Here is a 20570-nt window from a genome sequence, read left to right as displayed (position 1 = left end):
ACTTGGTGGAAGGACACGCCCACAGCAGCACGTAAGTTGAGAACACCTCTTTTTTCCAAAAGAAATGAAAAATTGATTTCTTGCTCATTATTTATAAAATGTACAAAAATTTGATTGCATACTCCATGGGCGACGCTGTGGCATTCTCACATAAAAATGGAAAAAAGTGACCACGTTACGCAATATTATCAAAGTTTATCAAAATTTAATTGTTTTTTGTTTATAACGCGTAGAAACAAGCTTCAGAAACTCCATAACGTTAGCAAATTCTTAGCCTCTTTCAAATTTGGAATGCACCTACAAACGTCCGCCTGTTCGTGTGTCCAGTTTGTTTGCGCAGTTTTCTAGTATTTGTCGTAAACATTCTCCCTAATTACCTAAACTTTTCGAAGGACAAGCCTATAACGTCCACATGCCTATTCGACAAAATTGAAAATAGAAGAAATCAGCTGGGCCCACATTATATTATAGAGCACGAAAACTTTGTTCTTCTACTTCTTTTGTCTTTTTTAGGATAACGGTGATGGGTATAAAAGATTCCGTCCCGACCGAGTTTAATTTTCTTATTTGTTTTTTCTTTGCATTATAAACAAGTCAATACTCTGAGAGCGATAGTATAAAGAAGTGCGTAAGGGCGTAAAAATTTCGAACTAATTTCTTAATATAGTTTATGCCAATCGTTTGAATTACAAACGTCTGCTGAAATGTTGGCGTCAAATTTTAAAGTTGGTGTCAGTTCATTAGTGTATTGAAGGCATTTCAGGGGAATTTGAAAATCCTAAGAGAGAATGTAAATTCATACCAAGCACTATAAAAACCGTCATAGATATTAATAACAAATTTATAAACAACTATTAATATTATTATTGCATCGATGCAAATAACGTAAGCGTGTGGCATCTCATTCGAGAAGGAAATCAGCTAACAAAGCATATATGGAATTAATGGAAAAACAATGACAATCGAATGACATTTGCGTCATCCTCTTAATATAAGGGGCTAACATCAGCCGACATTGCTTGCCCGGGTTCTGGCTGTTGCTGCTGCGACTATCAAGTGATATCAAGATAATTAAGCGCACGGTCGTCTGACAGAAAGTACATAAAATCCTCCAATGAAATTGATCGCTCAAGGCTGGTTCAACGAATGATTTGGATAGGTTGCGAGAAAGTAGAATTAAGCTGAAGTAGAAGATCACTTGCACTTTGATGTACCATTGCCATCACGAATCAAGCTGGAACTTTATATAATAGAAGAAATAATAACAAGTAAGAAAGTTATACTCGGCTGCGACCGAAGAAAACTAAATTTTAACACTTTACAATATCGGGTGGGTGTGGCTTAGTGGAAATTTATGAGCAGCGAGCTCTCTGAGCTCTTATGAGCAACAGGAAAAAGATGCGGAAAGCAAAGATGTTCTCAGTTTTGTTTGCATAGACTAGGGTTTTTTAAGAACGCACACCTCCTATCTTAATCTGCTGTAGATTCTCAATAATGAGAAAACATCATTTTTTATTCCTTTTGAAAAACATGGGTGTTTCTAGGTTACGTGGTTCTGTGGGCTCTTTTGCAAATTTGTGAGCGGTATTTTAATTTTTACGAACTGGAGAATGTTTAGCACTGGGTACTACACAGCTGGGCAGAGAGACAGAGAGATAGATGTACAAGGGGACACACGTGGCTAGGTGCATTCCGAATTTGGCGCTGGTTAAGAATATATACTTTATGGGTTTTTTGAAGCTTGATTTTGCGCATTATAAAAATTTTAGGCAAATAAATTAAATTTTGATAATTATAATGCTGAATATGCCTGGACAAGTTTGTCTATTTTTGTACGGACACTATGGTAACGCCCATACAGATTTATCTGCTGCAGCTTATGAGTAAGGAGCAAAAAGCACTTCTTAATTCTTTTTACAAAATCAGAGGTGTTCGCATTTTGCATAGTACTGCAGGCATGTTTTTCGACAGATTTGGCCTATTTTCAATATCAATCTGTGTGCAAAAACTACTAATGTTTCTGTCAAATTTGAACTTGATAGCTTCATTTTTGCGGCCGTGAGAATGTTCACAACGGACGTTACAAAGTGGGACAGACGGACGTATTTAGATTGATTTTCAAGTTGATGCTTATCAAGCATATGTATGGTTTGCGCGGTCTTTGAAGCATCCTTCTGGGTGTTGCAAACGTTCGGACAAAATCAATACCTTTCATCCTTCGGGGTGGGTGCAATAAAAAAATTCTTTTCTTCCCCTATACAGCTTATGGCACAAGGGAACATTAAGTTTGTGAGCATATGTAAAACACTCTAAAGGGCTTAAAATTTTATTATACCAATGGATTTAAAATTACTTTCCGGGTCGATCTAAGATTATCTGCTTGTCCGTCCATTCTTTGTTCCTGCGTTCAATCAAAAGGCCACAATTTTGGAAATATTTTAATGAAATCTGGTACGCTGAAGTATTTAAGCCCAAAGGTGAACATTGTTGGAAGTCGCTCGGATGGGATAAATTTTTCGCTGCTTCCCATTTAAGGAGCTCTATTGAAAAGTCTTTATATGAGTAATTGTAAAGGGTATATAATATGATGGTCCATGACCACCTAGAGCGTTACTTATTTAAGTTGAGTTTCATTAAAGTTTCATAAACGGACAGGCGAATACGACGGCTTTGATGGAGAATCTTACCCATATCCACGCTTTGAACGTTCCTACATATTTTTGGTTGTTACAAAGGGAATTAGCCAAATTACTACGATATCATCCCTGTTTGGCGAATATACAAAAGTCTTTGTAATTCAAGGAGTGCTACTAGCTTAACATAAGTTTTCTTTTTCGAAATTTTTTGGGTTTATTAGATTACATTTTTTTTTATTGATTTATTATATTCTTGACTTTTTTTATTGAACAAAATTAATGTCTTTCTTCACCTTAAAGTCTTTCTTTATATTTCAAATTAAATGTACATAATACATTTGAAGATGGGTATAAAAATCTAATTTCTGCGAACTAAAGTTGCTGCGTTGTAACGTACAAATATTGATTGATTTACACTGCACAAAATATTTCGTATCGGTCCCACCGTCAACTCTTATACTTTTCTCTTTACCATATTGACACCTACAATCGAGGTAGAGCTTATGCATTTGCATTTTGTTTAAAATATTTGCATTCACTTTAAGATGTTTATAAATGTTTGTTTAATGGTTTAACCATTTCTTCTCGTTCTTTTAGGGGCTCATTTTTTTCTCCACTGCTCTATCTGTCCGTTACTGTCGTTCGGGTTTGTCTGCTGCCTGATGACTTGTGGGGCTATTCATTTAATTGAGATTATTTGTTTGTTCGAATCCTATTTTCTTTTTCGCTTAGTCGGCCATCGTTCCGTTCGCCTATATGCTGAACCGTCTATCCATGCGTCTTTTTCCACGTTCGCTTGTTCATCTGCCCTTTCGCATGTATACCTACATCCCAATCCATTCATGATATCTCAAAAACTTGCACAGAAACCCGATAGGAATATGTTTGTTTAAATTAGAGTTTGAGAATAGTTCAAAATCGGTTCACCGACAAATAAACATGGACATAAAAGAAGTGAGAGAGAGAAAGAATCATCAAAATATGAAAATTTCAAAATGTACGCCAGCACGTAAAGGGTATGTTAAGACAAAATTCGGGATGAATATGTGCTAAGACTGCTTGAAAAGTCGATGCCCAAGTTTTTTCAGCAGACGCCAGCAAAACCGCAGAGATAAGCACATGTAAGCAAATATATGTCCAATGAAATAATTCTATAAGTATTAAAGAGAATAAAATACACGTAAGCTCTTACATTACTACATTTTTCTCAAAATTCACGATGCTGATGTGAATAGGTCGCCTTCAAGCTGCACGTAGCTTTGGCATATCACACACATCTTGCGATTATTCAAATGGTGGTTTAGAAGCTAAAAGAGCCGTGTGTAAAAATCGTCGACTCGGCATATGCAACGCGTTTTGTGTTCCTTCATATGTTGTATTCATTAAAAATTGTTTAGCTTACCTTACAATCATCGCATTGATGTATGATTGAATAGACTTGTCGACAATCGAAGCGATACAAAATATTAGAAAGACCACAAGTAATGCGTGCAGCTAAGGCATCCAATTCCATTATATGATTAAGAAGTTGCTCGCATTCGTTCCCACCGCTAAGTGTGATATTTAATGCTAAAGTATGCAGTGCGCTGTAGACGTTACGTTCGCAACAATTTTTTAAACGCAATTGACGCAATTGCGGCAATAATTCACCGGGTGATTTTAGATTGCACAAGTGCTTGGGCATTGTTTTATCGCTATCGCCCAAGTATTCAAGGCACTGTTGTTGTTTTTGTTGTTTTCTTTTTCTTTCATTTTCATTAATTTTGTTTTTTTCTTCGTCTCCTTGTCCATAAAACACCGTTTGCTGTTTATAATCGCTACCATAGTCTTCAATAATTAATTGATTACTGTCAGGCATCCATTTAAAAGGTTGATCTCTTGTTTGACTGCTTAATGTATTAAAATTTCGCAGGCTACGCTTGTTGTTGTTATTATTATGGTTGTAATCCGAAATTAAACGATTGTATATCAATTCGTTACCATCATTGCCATCATATCTAATCGCTTTGACATTGGTTTTAAATATATCTTTGACGTTGTTATTATTATTATTATTGTTGTTGGTGTTTGCAAGTCTCCTCAATGGCATTGTATCAGCAACGATTGCGATTGGCGATGTAATTGCGTTTTTCACATTATATCTTTGCTTAAAATAGGCTGCATTTAACTCATTATGTTCTCGATTTGTGGTTATGTTTTTGATGTCGGTGCTACTGGTGGGGGCCGTGGCGTCGGTCGCGATGATGGTGGTGGCCGTTGCTCTTGCGGTTGAATCAAAGGCAGTTGAAGCGTTCATATGTGAAGCCGATAGCGTCATCGTTGTAGCTGCTGTTGTTAATGTTGTTATCTCGTTTTTAGCTTCTATTGCATTTGTTGCTCCAATGAGTTTATCTTCAATCTTTTGCATTAACACCTGATCCTTTGTTGAATTCCTTTTTTCTGTCCGATTAGAATTATTTTCCATATTAAAATTATGACTATTGCTAAAGTTTTTATTATAGTTTTTATGATGTGGATTGAACTTGAAATTTAGCGATTTTTTCCTTTCGTTATAATGCCTATTATTATTATTATTATTATTATTATTATTATTATTATGATTATTAAACGGTGTTGCCGCTGTTGCAGTTACCGGTTCTTTCGTTTTACTCCTTCGACTATTTCTTAATTTAATGTTAAAGTTATTTGCATAACTTACAGGTTTAGTTACTACTTTTTTATCGTTACGAAAATGATGATTATTGTGATTATTATTATTAAAGTTTTTGTTGTTGATCAAATTGTTATCATTGTTAGTATTATCATTGGTATTATTAACTTTAATATTATGGTTACTATTATTCAGTGGTAGGTCTTTACACGATTTGGGACAAGTTGGCGGGCCGGGACCCTCATCGACCCATGCCACAGACAGTGTACCAGTTGAGCACTCACCCTGAAATGAAATGCAAAAAAAAAACAAAATATTTATATAGTCAGCAAAATATTCGTGAGATATAAGGTTTAATAAAATGTTTTTCTCAACTCGATTGCTGTCACCCGTCATATATATGTGACATGATCTTTTCTTGCTGCAGTCCTGATTCATATATATGTGAGAGACGTTTTTGGACAACTTGCTATTTAAACGTCTTCGGGATTACACTGATGTAAGCCTCTAGTATTGCATTGTATTTCTAAGCTATTGAATTTTAATTATTTGTCAATTTCGATTTTCCTTTTTTTTTAAATACCGGAATAACTCCACCACAACACCCCCTCTCTCTTTTCTCTCACCTTCTCTCTCTTCGCACTTAAGTCTAATGTTTAACGTTCGGCTACCTTTAAGATAGTAGTATAGCGCAAAACTATAAGAAGTAACGCCTTAATTTTTACCATTTACTGCGTAGCTATTTCACATTGTTATAAATTAACTAAGCTAGCACTAACTAAAATTGAATTATCTTATGATCTTTACCGTCCACTCAACCGTACAAGTTATGAAACTTTGTGCGTAAATGATTTTTACCGGCTTAGCGCAACAAGCAACTTTAAGTTAGCTCACAAATAGTTGTAGGGCAATCTGAGGACACTGCTGCGAATGTCTGCTTAATAAGCAAAATGGTCACAGATCTGACGGAGTTTTAATATGAAATTCTAGTTAATGCCTCGCATTCGCATTTTTCTGCTAACCACTACGGTGTAGATTTCTTATGCGTTTGTAAGGTACGAAAATTCAAACTAAAAACTTATATACGATTGGTTTATAAAAGTTTGCGACATTTTTACTATCTCTAATATATATCAGTAAATGATATTCGTAATATATTGCATTTGTAAAATCGATAACAACGCTATTTCAACTTCTAAAACCGCGGCTGTCTATGATGTCACCAAAATATTAATATTCTGTTTATTTTGTGTTTGTGTACTTATGTTCAAAAGCACGGTTTATACTGTAATTTATTTATTTCTTTTTGTCTAATTTTGTACGAAAATATGAATTGCACTTTGATTTCTTTTCTTTATTTAATTTGCGCATTTTTAAAAAAAAAATGTTTTTTTTCAAAATGATAATGTATGAAAATGTGGTTTATATATCGATATTTAATTATTTTTTTATTCACATCAATAACAGCGTGGACGGGAAAATTCTCTCGTATTTTACAATCTACAAGTAATTTTACATGTCAGGTGAAGGTGGCCACATAGAAAGGGTCATATGTGGTCTTATTATGTAGCGTACCCCTTGTGGGATAGAAGACAACCACCTTCACAATACTCCATATCAATTAGTTATGAAGAACAGAGTGCGTGAAGTACAGGAAATATAGTGCGTTTGAGGCATTAGATTTGGTACGAGTTCAAGAAGAAAACAATGGCATGCTTGCTTGTAAAAGCTCACAACACATGTTGGCAAGTGAAGTTATAAATGTTACTACAGATTGTTTGGCACTTTGGTTTGTCTCAAAGAAGATCACCGATCTGGGCTATAATATTTTGCAGTCCGCATAATAATAATAACCCATGTCTAACCATTTTGTAACTACAAATGAACTCGGCATCCCCCACTGTTGAGCAGCACATAGAATATCGCCATGTTCGAATATTTTATGTAAAAATACGAGAGAGCTATAGCGCTAATCCCATACATATATACATATATATATTATCATGTGTACATACATGTGTACATATGGGTGTCTATCCCTAACGCAAATTCAGCCACATTAAGCAACACTTAAAGACAAAGCCTTAAACCATGACATTATAATTAAGGATTAACCAAAATGAAAATTATTTTAACAAGTAAGAAAAGTATACGCGCTCATGATGGAACCTTTTATACCCGTTACAGTGTCCCTAAAAAAAGGGAAAAGAACTGAATATTCATACTCTATAATATTGGGCTGGCGCGGCTGAAAATTTCTATTTTCAAAGTAAACGTGTAAATTGATGTGGCGTAAATGTCCTACTTTATGAGTAACAAGTAAAAATGCGGGGAGCAAAGATATTCATATTTTATGTTGCATAGGTTTGTGGGCGTTATAGGCCTGCTCTTTGACGGATTGAAGTTATTTTTAAATTCTTTTGCAAATTTTTAAAGCGATACCTTTACTTTTGCTTATGAGAAAATGTATGCCCAAATGCTACACAATTAGGTGAACGGACAGACGAAAATGTTTACGAATTTGAAAATGACCAAAAATTTATGTACTTTATTATTGTAACATGCCACCAAGCTCGGCTTGCGCTAAAGCAATTGCAACACGTGCAGTGACATGTTGGGCCGCATGACAATAAATAAAAAAAATAAAATTGTAATAAAAAACTGAAAATATAGAAAATAGAGTTTAAATTTAAATACATTTAAATACATTTGGAGGGCATGCAGATCGAAGAGCATCTGGTCCTTAAAACGGTGTACGTCCGTTGATGAAATCTGTTGTCCGTCGTCCGTTGGTCCGGTTCTAGTCGGTAACTGTTCAAGGTCTCCCCTTACCTCCCCTCACGCGTAACCCACAACGTGAAGTTTGCCTCTGCGCCTTATAAAGGTGTTGGAAAAATGAAATTTTCAATACCAACCTGCTTGCAAGACCTTCGGATGTTTCTACAAAGCTTGAAGGTGATAGCTTCATTATTGCGACCAAGCGACCAACACATATTACACAGATAGACCGACGGGTAAGCTTAGATTGATTCAGAATTTAACACTGATCAAGAATATATGTACTTTGAGAGGTCTCTGAAGCTTCTGGGAGCTTTCCCCTGCCCGACTTAACAGGGTGTGATTTGTTATAAAAGCATGTGCACGGATTAGATTTAAAGGTGATATTTGAGACAAAGGCGTTATTTAAAAGAAGTATAAGTTCATTTTATGTTATGTGTGAATATTTCAGAATTTATATTTGAATGGCTTGAAAATGTTGGTATAAGTGTGTATTACATCCAATTTACAGTTTTTAAATATTACTTTTCATGACCTAAAACGAATTATTATGTCGTTGAGGCAGCTGGACTTTCATCACTCTGAAAGTAATTATATTTACATTGAAAATATTGGGAACTGCTCATAGCATTCATTGAACTCATTGTTATTCTTAACTAACTAACTAAAAAAACAATGTATATAATAGTGCCTCTGAAGGTATAAGCTCTTAAAATATCATTATTGATATAATAATTACAACTATGGCATTGTGGCATAATTGCGATTGCATACACAGTTGCACCTAATACTTGTGTATTGAATTGCTGGGAGATGATATTTTCAGAAAAGAGCCAAAAATTGGCGAACATTTCGTTATCCATTGTACGCTTGTTATTGTCACAGTTTGCAAAGTTTCCATGAATGATTAGATGAAACCTAAATAGTTAAACAATCGTTCAAGTGACATAAAAAGAATTTAAGTTTTATGGATAGAAATGTTTAATATGAGATAGCGAAATTTTATAATTTTTTAATCTCTATAAGGTTTTAAGTCAAAAACTTTATTTTGTTTTTTTAAATTTGAATCTAAAAACAAAATATTTCTTAAATAATTTCTGAAACGAAAACAATGGAAAGAATGTTTTTTTTCTGCTTTGTTTCTTTTCATTTTGTATACTCTTTTTCTTCATCATCAACACTTGATGGACTCTTCACAATGAACGTGGAGTATGTACTTGTTGTGGCAATACAAGTAAAACACACTACATTTTCTAAGCAGATTTCAAAGGTCTTTTTCCTTGTTTTTCTTTTCTCATCTGTTTTTATATTCTTTTTTGTTTTTTTTTATGTATTTAAATATTTTTCGTTACTTGTTTAGAAGGACTGGAGCGGATAAGGTCGACTATTCTAGGCACAGACACCCTAAGAATTTTTTATTTACTCATTTGGTAGTAGATAGACGGGCAAGTGTTATTATTTTTACAAATCTTTTGTCGTAGGCATGTTAATTGTTGGAGGCGTTTGCGTAGCAAGACAGATCTAGTTGATGGAGGTATAAGCTTTTCAATCCATATTTGCTGGAATTGGTTTCAAGTTCATTATTCCACCATTAGAGAAAGTAATTTTTGTAGGTGATGGTACATGTTGATGTATACACATACATATGTAGATAAACATACATATATATACATTATTATGTATAAGGTATTTGTAATGTTGGATACACCTGGGCAATTTAACTTCAATATTGGTCATACTTCACACACGCATATATATAATAAATATATATAATATCATTTATATATATATATATATATATATATATATGCATACATTTGTATGTTTCCATACACAGTCGATATTCGTTGGAAACTCTTCACTTTTCTTAGGGCTCCGCAATAGCACCTTATGCATACAAATGGTGTGTGTATAGGCGCTTTTATGTTTCTCTCTTACATTAATTTTTCCTATTTAGAAAAAAAGGGGAATTAAATCTGAATTAAATCCATGTGGGTTTTGCTAACTGCGATGCTTTCGCACCGCCATCGGAAAGACGCCGCCTCTTTAAGCCCATGCTGATTGTAAAATTTCTTTCTTTTTCTTTCTTTAGGAAAAAACGAACTTTCTATGTTCAAAGCACATGTATAACTATCAGTTACGCCTCAAGAAACAAGTGAATGTGTGCACGTTTCAAAAGCCTTCAAGTTTCAATCTACCTATCTAAGCAATAAATTGAGAAGAAAGAAAACTAATTTTGGTTATATTAAAGCTTACATATAAGTTTGCAAGATTCTTAAAAGCTTCTTTTCTTTTCAGCTAATCGGTTATGAGCTAAAGGCTCTTCCAAAGGTACCACAGATTGTCGGAAACTTAGACGATAAACTACTTTCACTCCTTATCGGGGCCACCGAGCCAGCGTGTTACCTTGCGCGCGAGTACTTAGAACAAACGCGTATAATACATTTAATCTCGTATAAGCTCATTCTTCTTTGATGGCTATAAAAAAAGTAAATCGCTTTTTTGCTGTTACATTGTTTTTTTTTACTTTTTTTTTTATTCTGTTTAACATGACAGCGCATTTAAACCATCTCGCACGTACTCCTCTTACATTTATTTACAATAGAATATGTTTTACATCATATACTTGCACCCTAAATTTAAGGACATGGAAAAGAAAATTTTAATAACAACAACAACAAAAACAGCAGAAACAACGACATGGAAACAATAGAGTGCTTAAAGCTTTCACTAACTAAACGTCTTACACTTAACTACAATAAGCTATTGTTGTTGCTGCTGTTGTGGATGTCAAGTAAAATCATAGTTGTTATTTACTTCTGACAAAGACTTCATGGACGCGTATACCTTTATATGTATGCACGCATGTATATATGTACGTATAGATGAAGTGTGACCACATGGTACATTTCTTTACGCAAATGTGCATTAAGAGCAAGTGTCACAATTGTTTGATGTAAGAAATAACTGAATAGGCGATGCATAACACAAATCTTAAACGCTTACTTGCCTATACGAGGTCTTTTATGTAACTCCAAAAAATTGTAAGGACAAAAGGCGAAAAAATATTCGAAATTCGCCTTAACCAACACCTTGACCTTCCAAGTTCAATCAATTTTTATAATATTCTTTACAAGGGTTAATTTCAATTTAGTAAAAATACCAGTCGCACTGGGCTTTTTGAAAGTTCGCCTTTTCTTTTAAATTTTTATACCTGTCATTTAACGATGATGATTTTTAATTTCAAACCTGAGATTCATAAGCAATATAGGTACGCATACTTGTTTGCTTGGCGGGCGGACAGATATTCTTTATATTAGCTGCGTTTTCGCTTAGCTAGACTCTGCGATAAACATCTTAAAAAACTGATGGCTAACACCTATGGCATAATGGTGTATAACGCAAACAATAAATTCGAACCATCATTAACCGGTCGACAAATAAAATCTATGAAATCTAAAAAATGCGCCCATTGAACAAATATAGATGCTTGTGTGACTGGAAAAAATTGGAAAATCTATAAGTCAATTCGAATTTTCATTCTCTACATCACTCGTTGTACTAAGCTTCTGTGGATGTATGTAACACACGGAAGTAATTATCAGGCACCTATTTTTACACCGAACGAATATGAATTATTTCCCAAATCGTGCCAAGTTTGTCGGTCTGTCTGCCCGTGTATTCTTGTGTCCAAGCCGAAATTTTTAAAATATTTTTATGAAATATAATACCGTCAAGTGCTTTGCCCAAAGAGCGAAAGCTATTGAGAAGATCTTGGATCGGTCGAGCTTTGTGAGCGCTGTTCGCATAATGTCTTATCGAGAAATGATAGGTATGTGAAAAAAAATTTGAATTTTTTAAATTGTTAGCAATTTACGGCATATTAAACTGACATGCAAAATTCGGAAGGGATAGCCAAATTTTTTGCATCCCTTTCCATATGCCAGCTGCTACTGTGTCAACAACGTAAACCCTCGTATGGCAAAAAGTTTTTAATTTTTAATATATATAGTAATAGTGAAACTTGTTTCAAAACAGAAGTTCAACATGAAAATTAATTGCAACAAACGCGGACAGAATATTATTTTAAAGACTATCGTGGAAAATTTGACTTTTGGGTTAGAGTAAGTGGTGGTGGGCCTTCCTCAACTTTATTATTTATATCATTTGCGGTGCGGGATATATTAAATTTGCGCGAATGTATGTAACGCCCAGAAGGGCTTAACATAAAGTCACCTCTTGTTGTAACGATCGATTCAGAATATTTTATTGAAATTTGGTACACCGACACGCTTTGGTCCATGGGCGAACGCCGTTGGAAGTGGCTCGGGCCGGTCCACTTTTCCGGCCACTCAAAGACTTTTCAAGAAAAATTGTACTCCATATAACAGTTGTCATAAATAGTATACCCTTTAGGAAAAAGATTAGATCACGTTAGTCTACTGTCTAGACCCTGATATGTACAACGATTATCATGAAAAGCAAGCCCTTATAAAGCCCGTAGAAAGCATAATTTCTAGTTGTTTGTGACAGAAACTAAAATAAAATAAAATTTTTTGGAAATGAATTAATTTTTCCAAATTTGGATCGCGTTTTGTAATGTTTTGGGCATCCTGCTACTTTCGCGGAAACTATGCCTTTGCCTGTATATAATGCGTAAAAAATTTCATAAAAAGTGCCAAAGAATGGGCTGATATATCGGTTACATAGGAATGGTGTTATACCGACCTGTCTGTCTGGTATATCTTTTCCATACGTTTGTCTGCATTCATCGATAGATTGATAGATAGGAAGATAACTGAACAAAATACTTTCCAGGTGCTTACGTTTAAAATACAAATTCAAGTGCGATTAAAATCTATCGTAAATAAACAAAAAAAAAGGGGAAGATGGATGTTATGCTCATAAAAACGTTTTGCTTTAACAAATCTGATCTGATCAACGTTTAACAAAGAGATTATATTTAAATGCCCTTCATCAAATAGTTAACAAATTGTTTTATCTACACAGTGTACATGTATACGAGAGGAGGGGGGGGATGAGGGAAGGGGGGGGGGGGGTGTATACCGATACACTAACTCACATGGGTAAATGCATTGTTTCTCATCAATAAACTTCTCACATGTGGATACGTAATTGTATGTACGGCTACGAACATAACAAAAAAAAAATAATAATAATAAATATGTATACATATGTACGTATGCATGCATGCATGCATGCATTCATGTACATTTAAATGTGCCTCTTGGCAAGTTGCAACAATTAAGATTATTTTCAGAGCCAACAAGGCACAATATGTGCATGACTGATGTATGAACGTGTCTATGTGTGTATGTGTTTTATAAAAAATAAAAACATAAAAACACCAACGCTATGACTTTTTCTATTTCAAAATATAGGTATGTCATTTAGCACTAGAAAAGTGTTGCTCATAGGGCTTTATCATATGTGTTGTCATATTTTGTTCGAACGTCTGTGTTTTTGTATTTGTACGTATGATCTTTGTTTGCGAATGTACAAGTAGTACTCTTTTTTTTTTTTTTTTTACACAAATATGTCTCGTCGTTGTGAATCCATGAACATGTAAACAAACACATGTTCGCATGTGTAGAAGTTTGCAAACGGATCGGGGTGCGTATTGTATGTGTTTGGTGAGAGTTGTATTTCTAACTACTGTTGGCATTTTAACGTCCATATCCATGGGGCACAAATCAATTTGCCACAATTAATCCACAAGAAAAAGGTTCCATTCAATGTGCTTTCTCTTTGCAATGCTTTCGTATACAAAAACATTTCTCGAAACCATTTTATAACATTAAATATGTTCGTAAAAGCAGCCAACCAATAATGATCATTAGGTAGAATTTAATATTAAATTATAATGGACGTACAATAAATTCTTCAATCATGCCTATAGCGATTTTAAATAAAAATCCTTTACAGCGTCTTTACCTACGTTATAAAATGTTGCATGGAAACGCTTGGCAGCAAAGAAACCGTTCGTTCTTTACCTGCTTTCTTTTGTGGAACATTTGACGAAGATGATGATATCAAGGAATTTTCGATTGCATGACCAAACGATGCAATCATGGGATGAAGGTCCGTCTGGTCATGCTAATATTAGAAAGAAACGAAAATCAGAACAAATGAGAACGTTACAGTCGGACAAGGCCAACCTTTAGATATCCTACACCACATCGGTTAGCACAGTTATTCACTCGTTTTGATAATAATATACCCAAAATTACACATTTTTCCATGAAAGCTGCTCTATTGGAGGACTCCTAAAACCCCAAAACGTTGCCAATTTTTTTTTTACTTTCTAAAAATTTTATTATTTTTCGTTTCCCGCCATAAAAAACCAGAAACTATACTTTCTTTATACATAAGGACTTACTTTCAGGATGACGCTTATATACGCTGCGGCTACACCGTTAATATTTTGCTAAATTCCTATTATGAACCGAATTTCATCATAATATTTTACATTTCAAACTTTTTCTGAAGGGTATACTAAATCTAAATCCAAGAAAATCCAAGCAATAGACCCACGTAATTCAAATTTGGCCCCCTCTTTGGTTTTTATGTCAAAGTACTATGTTGAACAAATTTTTGTGAATCAAATTTTTCGTACCAATTTACAATGTCAAAGTGCTATTACTCAATTGCAATTTTTTATATACAGCAACATTTTAAAATAAGGCGTTATATTGGAATTGGCTGAAAAAGTGGACCGATCCGAATCATTTTCAATAGCGTTCGTCCTTGGGTTAAGGTAGACCAGTCTCATCAAAATATTTTAAAAACTGCGAACTGCAGGCTGAAGACAATAATATGTGGACCGATATCAGCGCGATAGACACGCTTAGATCGATTCACGAAATGGTTACGACACGAAATCGATCGGATGTCTATCTTAGGCCCTTCTGGGTGTTACGTACGTCCGCACAAACTTAATGTGCATTGCTTCACAAATTGTGTAATGTACAAAAATTTAAATTTTCAAGTGATTCTTTCCCTATACCCTTATTTCCAAAGTACATTAAGTTAACTTCAAGTCTACAGCCAATTCGCACCAGAATTCACCGATAGCCTGTAGTTTATGTAAACCATGAATATATAGTAGATAAAAACCCTGGCCACTCCTCTACCTAGTAGTAGACGACCCAAAGTCTGTGCGAAAAATGCTGAGTTCCAGCGCATTTTTAATAACTAATCCCATTAACGGAACACTGGAAAAATGGAGGGAATTGATTACATCGGGGAGTGACGAATAGATGTCGTCTCTAACAAAAAATCTGTATACTTTAGAAATAGCAAATCCTCAACCGAAGCCTGTCAAAATGTCGTAACATTTCAATCCTTTGCTGTCGTGATTATGGTGACTTTAGTTTACTTGGAAGGTATGTTGCCGTAGATGTTACCTCGTAGTTTCAATAGCGCTTCCGGTAAAAAAAATCCTGCAAATGATAACAGTGTGGTCAATAACAAAAAGGTCATGCAACAAAAAGGTCTAATGTTCAATGCCTCATGATGAAAGTCAAATCATAATTGTTATTTAAGATAAAGGAATTCATTCTACCAAATTTGGACCGCCAGCGGCTACTTTTGGACCCTGGATGTAAAAAAATTTTTACGAAAATTTTTGTTTTTTAGGGCAGAAAAGTTTTAATATGTTGTGATGAAAATTGATCGATCCATCATACTAATTTGATACAAAAATTAGCTCTGCTGAATTTTGAATACGTGCTACAATTTTTGAATTGCTTCGGCACAAACATTCTTATGGAAGGTAAACCTTTATTTGCAAAGAAGTCGAAGGTAAACCTTTATTTGCAAAGAAGTCGAATTTTTAGTATACGGGTCCATAATAGTAGATTCATATAAAAACAGGGCGTAAATGTCCTATGGGTAAAATAAGAATAGTGTTAGACGCTGCGGTGTAGGGTATTTAACAGTCGACTATAGTGTTTCCACTTTTTTTAAGCTTTTTTTTTTTGACCATTCCGTCACATCCGAGCATAATTTTCTTGTTTACTTCTGTATCATGTGTGTTTCATGAAGGGACGAAACTGCATAAAGAATGTGTATGTTTAATTAGTGTGAGATTTCAAGTCGCCCGCGTATTGTTGTATTACGTATATATCGGATTTGTGCCAGACTTTGGTTCGGTTTGTCGCGTACATACAACAGAAACAAACATCATTTAGTGCACACCATTGTCATAAAAAAGACAAAAAACTAAATATTCGTGCTCCACAATATAGAGTGAGCGCAGCTTATTTCTCCTATTTTCAAAATACAATTTTTTATCACATTTCTAAAATCGTTTGCAAATTTGTAGATACCTTCACGTCACCATGTTGTGATGAACAATAAACCAATTTTTTATTTCTTTTAAAAAGCAAACTTGTTCTCAGTTTTCGTGATGTCGTGAACGCGTCCTTTGACCGATTTGCCCCAATTTTCAATACAAACCTGCTCTCAAGGACTTCTAATATTTCTGGAAAATTTCAAGTCGATACCTTAATTTTTGCGGCTAGAAGAATGTTTAGAACAGATATTGCACAGACAGACAGATGGATATACTTAGATCGATTTAGAATTTGATGCTGAGCAAGAACATATATACTTTGTGGGGTGATCTATAATGCTTCCTTATGGGCATAAAAATCGCTTTGCCAAAACGGTGAAGGGTATAAAAAACTCACAATTGAAGTCTGTTTATTTAAATTCTTTGTGATACTTTTTTTTCTTACTTTATGAAAAATATATCCATAATATAAACTAGTATAACTATAATAATAATAAATTAAAATTTACATAACCTACAACAAGGCTTGATATTTTTTTTATCATATAATTCATCCGAAGAGCGGAATATTCGCAATCAAAATAAATAAGTAAAAAAAAAAAACAGATTAAAGTAAAAGACGAATTAAGCAGAGAGTGAAAAAGCGATTCCACTAATTGACAACTGGGTGACCATGAGGAATTGGTTATGTATATCTCACACATCTATATGGCTTTGTATATTATGCCGTAGAATAATTACTGTTCAACATGCATAAATATGTATGTATAGGCAACATGCAACCGCAAACTTTACCATCTTCTGTATTACATACCATGTGACTCGCGGTCTCTGCTTAAAATTTTTTACTGGATTAAGTAATTCATTCACAAACACTAACAAACATGAATTGTAAAATGCCAGAAATGAAAAGTCGTCTAACCGTATTTACGCACAAAGGCATTCACGATTAACCAACTCAGTCTCTCTTCTCGTATTTCGCGGTCTACTAATCCAAACTAGCAGTACGGTCGTTGCATAGATTGCATTATGAAAACCTTTCAATTGTAAGGGCTAGTTGAGAAAAGATTTTATAAGAGACCTATTAAGCTAAATTGTGACATTTATTCTGAGATGGAGAGTTAGAGTAGAGTTAAAATCCACAATTAATTCCTAATCGCAAATAGAAAAGAAGAGGGACCTAAAAGGAAAGCAATAGCATATTTGTTTTCAAAAGGACAACAAGACAAAGCATAATATCGTACTTGCAGTAACAATAACCAGAGGATTCGAAAAGAAATAATAGATGTATAAATAAACGCATTCATTGCACTTGACCACGATATAAGTTTCAGTTGGTTACAAACTGTCGTCGAGCTGCCGTTAACAAGCGCCGTTTACGGCTCTGCATGTTATTTTGTTTTAAAATGAAAAAAAAATCCAGCTGACATTACTTGAAATGAGAGAGTTAAAAAGCGGAGTGTTGTGAAACAGTTAAAAAATGGTTTGTTAAATTTCGTGCAAGAATGTATTTTTTTTTAAATTGATGAATGTTCCGGAAGGCACGTCGAGAAAGGCGTCGGATTAGGATTTTCAAGCTTTCTTTCACAAAAATCACGTAAAAAGTCAAAAAGAGTTCGATATGTAACCAAACATTACACAAGAATCAATATCGGTTCGATTACAACGGGGAAGGCAGGGAAAGACGAAAATGGATTCGTTGTAAGCTAACCGAAGTTAACATCCGTTTGTATTTGCTGGATTGCCGTAACATTAAGAACTAACTTCATCTAAATATATTTTGAGCGATAATCCTAAATAAGATAAAATATATGTTGATCCAGGATAATCATCCACGTCTATTATCAAGTCGAATATTCATGCACGGAAAGCTGCGCTTTGCGTTTGGTGGGATTTTTCTTCGTATGTTATTAGGCCTGTTAACAACTAGAACAATAAATCCAGTAATGTGATAAGTTTGTAACATGAGTTGCTCATCTTGGGTTTATAGTTGATAGGAGTAGTAGAGGTGATGAGCTTTGATTTTTGCGTGATCATCGTTGTTGATACACTGATTACTTGATAATGTTAGTTTCTCTTAATTATGATTTATTCAATGTAGTAGTAGTCCACTCAGTACTGTCCATTCAGGAGCTTAGTTCAGAAGACTTTATTATGAAGTTATGGCTATATAAGAATTATTGATTTGTGGACTGAGAATCTTTTGCAAAATTGCGACCAGACGTGACAAAAAATTTACTTATAATTTTGTTGATATTGTAAGAGAAGTCAGATAGAGAGACAGGCGACGAAGCTGCTTCCGACACGTTTTGCTGCGAGCGTGAAAGGAAACCATAGATATTGAAAATCTGAAATGTAAGTGCCGTTGGATTTTTCCCGTTAAAAATAAGATGCACAGCTGACTCTTCTGTGTGAAACTGTTCGATCTTATCTTCAAATAAACTTTTTCATATGTATGATTACACATGAGTCTGCTGGGTACATTAATCTTCCACGAAGTGATTTTGCCTTATGGGCATGCAGCAAAAGCAATTAATAGAATGATCTTCAATTTCTTCTCCTGCTCGCAGCTTACTCTCCGATCTTGCCTTCCGATCACCACTTTTTCAGATCGCTACAATTATATTTAGATCAGTCGTTCACCGAAGTTGCAGATCTGCGAAAATAGCTTCATTTTTATTTTGCAAGTGCACCCGATAAGCGGCAAAAACCATAAATTTTGATAGTAAATATTTCAAGTATTAAGGTTTATCGATCTTATGTTTTAAATAAATTCGTGTTTTATAAAAAATACAAGTTTTTGCTTGTGAATTTGATATAAGTAATTCGCAAACTTCGCAAGGCACAATAATTTGCATTTCTTTCTAACACATATATGTGCCGGTCGTGGCATTACTTCAAGCTATGACTTTCATATACCTACGGGTAGAAGGGCTATGAAATTTCTGTGCAACCAGGTACGGGCCGAAGTACATCACCATTGTTTACATCGTTAAGATTAATTAATATAATTGTTTTCAACCTTACAACGGAATCCTGATAGCCTATAGCAAAAGAAAATACAACATTTGTATCGATGTCCTGCTGGGAAATAAACTTAAACGAAAGCGAAACTGAACCTCTAATATCAATCAAGAATGGATTATGTGAGAAAAAAAGGACGATGTGATGTAGAGTAGTTCCGTCACAGTTCGCATTAGACCTAATTTTCTTGAATGTAGTGATGCTTACTCAGAGGGAAATGGAGATGGAAATGCAGATATAGATACAAGTCGAGAGATAAGTATAAACATAATAAAAATAAAGGTATCAATATAATAATATATGTAGAGTGTGAATACAAAGTTAAATGAAATTTTATAAGGCAATTGGGATCTCATTTGCAAGCAATTATTTACAACATCAACTAAAAGCAGCATTTACGATAAACTAACACTGGTGTTCACGCGTACCGGTTGGCAGGATTTTAAACGATCGATCTTTTCTGTGTGTATAACATTTATTGTGATACGTATACAATGTGTGCTTCAATAATCAATTCAACTTCCTCATCACAGCCTACATATGCGGTTTGTAACGACTAAATAAATGTATGTGTATGTATGTGTGAATATTATCAATATATGTAAACAGAACTTAAAACGACATTCATTTTATTTTTAAAACAATTTTTTTTCTTTGTTATATATTTTAACAAGAGATGAATGCATATTAATTTTGCCGCATATTTTGTAACGATCATCCGCAAGTAACGTAAGTTTCGTGAGAAATATGTCGTGTCTTCGCAAGGGCTCATAAAGCTGATGATCAATAGATCTACAACTAGCTAAAATTCAAATAGTCGAAAACACGGAGCTAGTGGCTTTACGAGTTAATCAATTATAAATATATATGTCTGCAGACACAAGGGCACAAGTAATTTCTTACTAAAAAGCAACTGCATGTTTCAATATTTATTTAACAATCGGCAACTCTGTTCAAGCGCTGTGGTCATATTTTTCTCTTTGTGAAAAAATTTTTGCAATTTAATTTCCTTATTGCGTTATACATTTTTAAAAGTTTTCAAACTTATTATAATTTATTGAACTTTTTGTGTGTTTATTGCGAAAAGCGTTCATCGCGGATACCGTACGTGTTTTGCTTTAAATACATTAAAAAAAAAAAAAAAAAAAAAAAAAAAAAAAAAAAA

The 20570-nt window shown here is 34.3% G+C and overlaps 1 protein-coding gene across 1 annotated transcript in view; it reads right to left on the bottom strand.

The window, feature by feature from the left end:
- The window catches only part of LOC119642292 (putative uncharacterized protein DDB_G0291812), a 108678-nt gene that overhangs the window by 42353 nt on the left and 45755 nt on the right, over window positions 1-20570 (bottom strand). The window contains exon 4 of the mRNA XM_038041393.1: window positions 4039-5571. Coding sequence (XP_037897321.1) covers window positions 4039-5571 — 1533 coding nt within the window. The remainder of the gene's footprint in view (window positions 1-4038; window positions 5572-20570) is intronic.

This window comes from Glossina fuscipes, unplaced genomic scaffold (assembly GCF_014805625.2).
Source record: "Glossina fuscipes isolate IAEA_lab_2018 unplaced genomic scaffold, Yale_Gfus_2 221, whole genome shotgun sequence".
NCBI lineage: Eukaryota > Metazoa > Arthropoda > Insecta > Diptera > Glossinidae > Glossina > Glossina fuscipes.
This window is presented reverse-complemented; position numbering and strand designations above follow the sequence as displayed.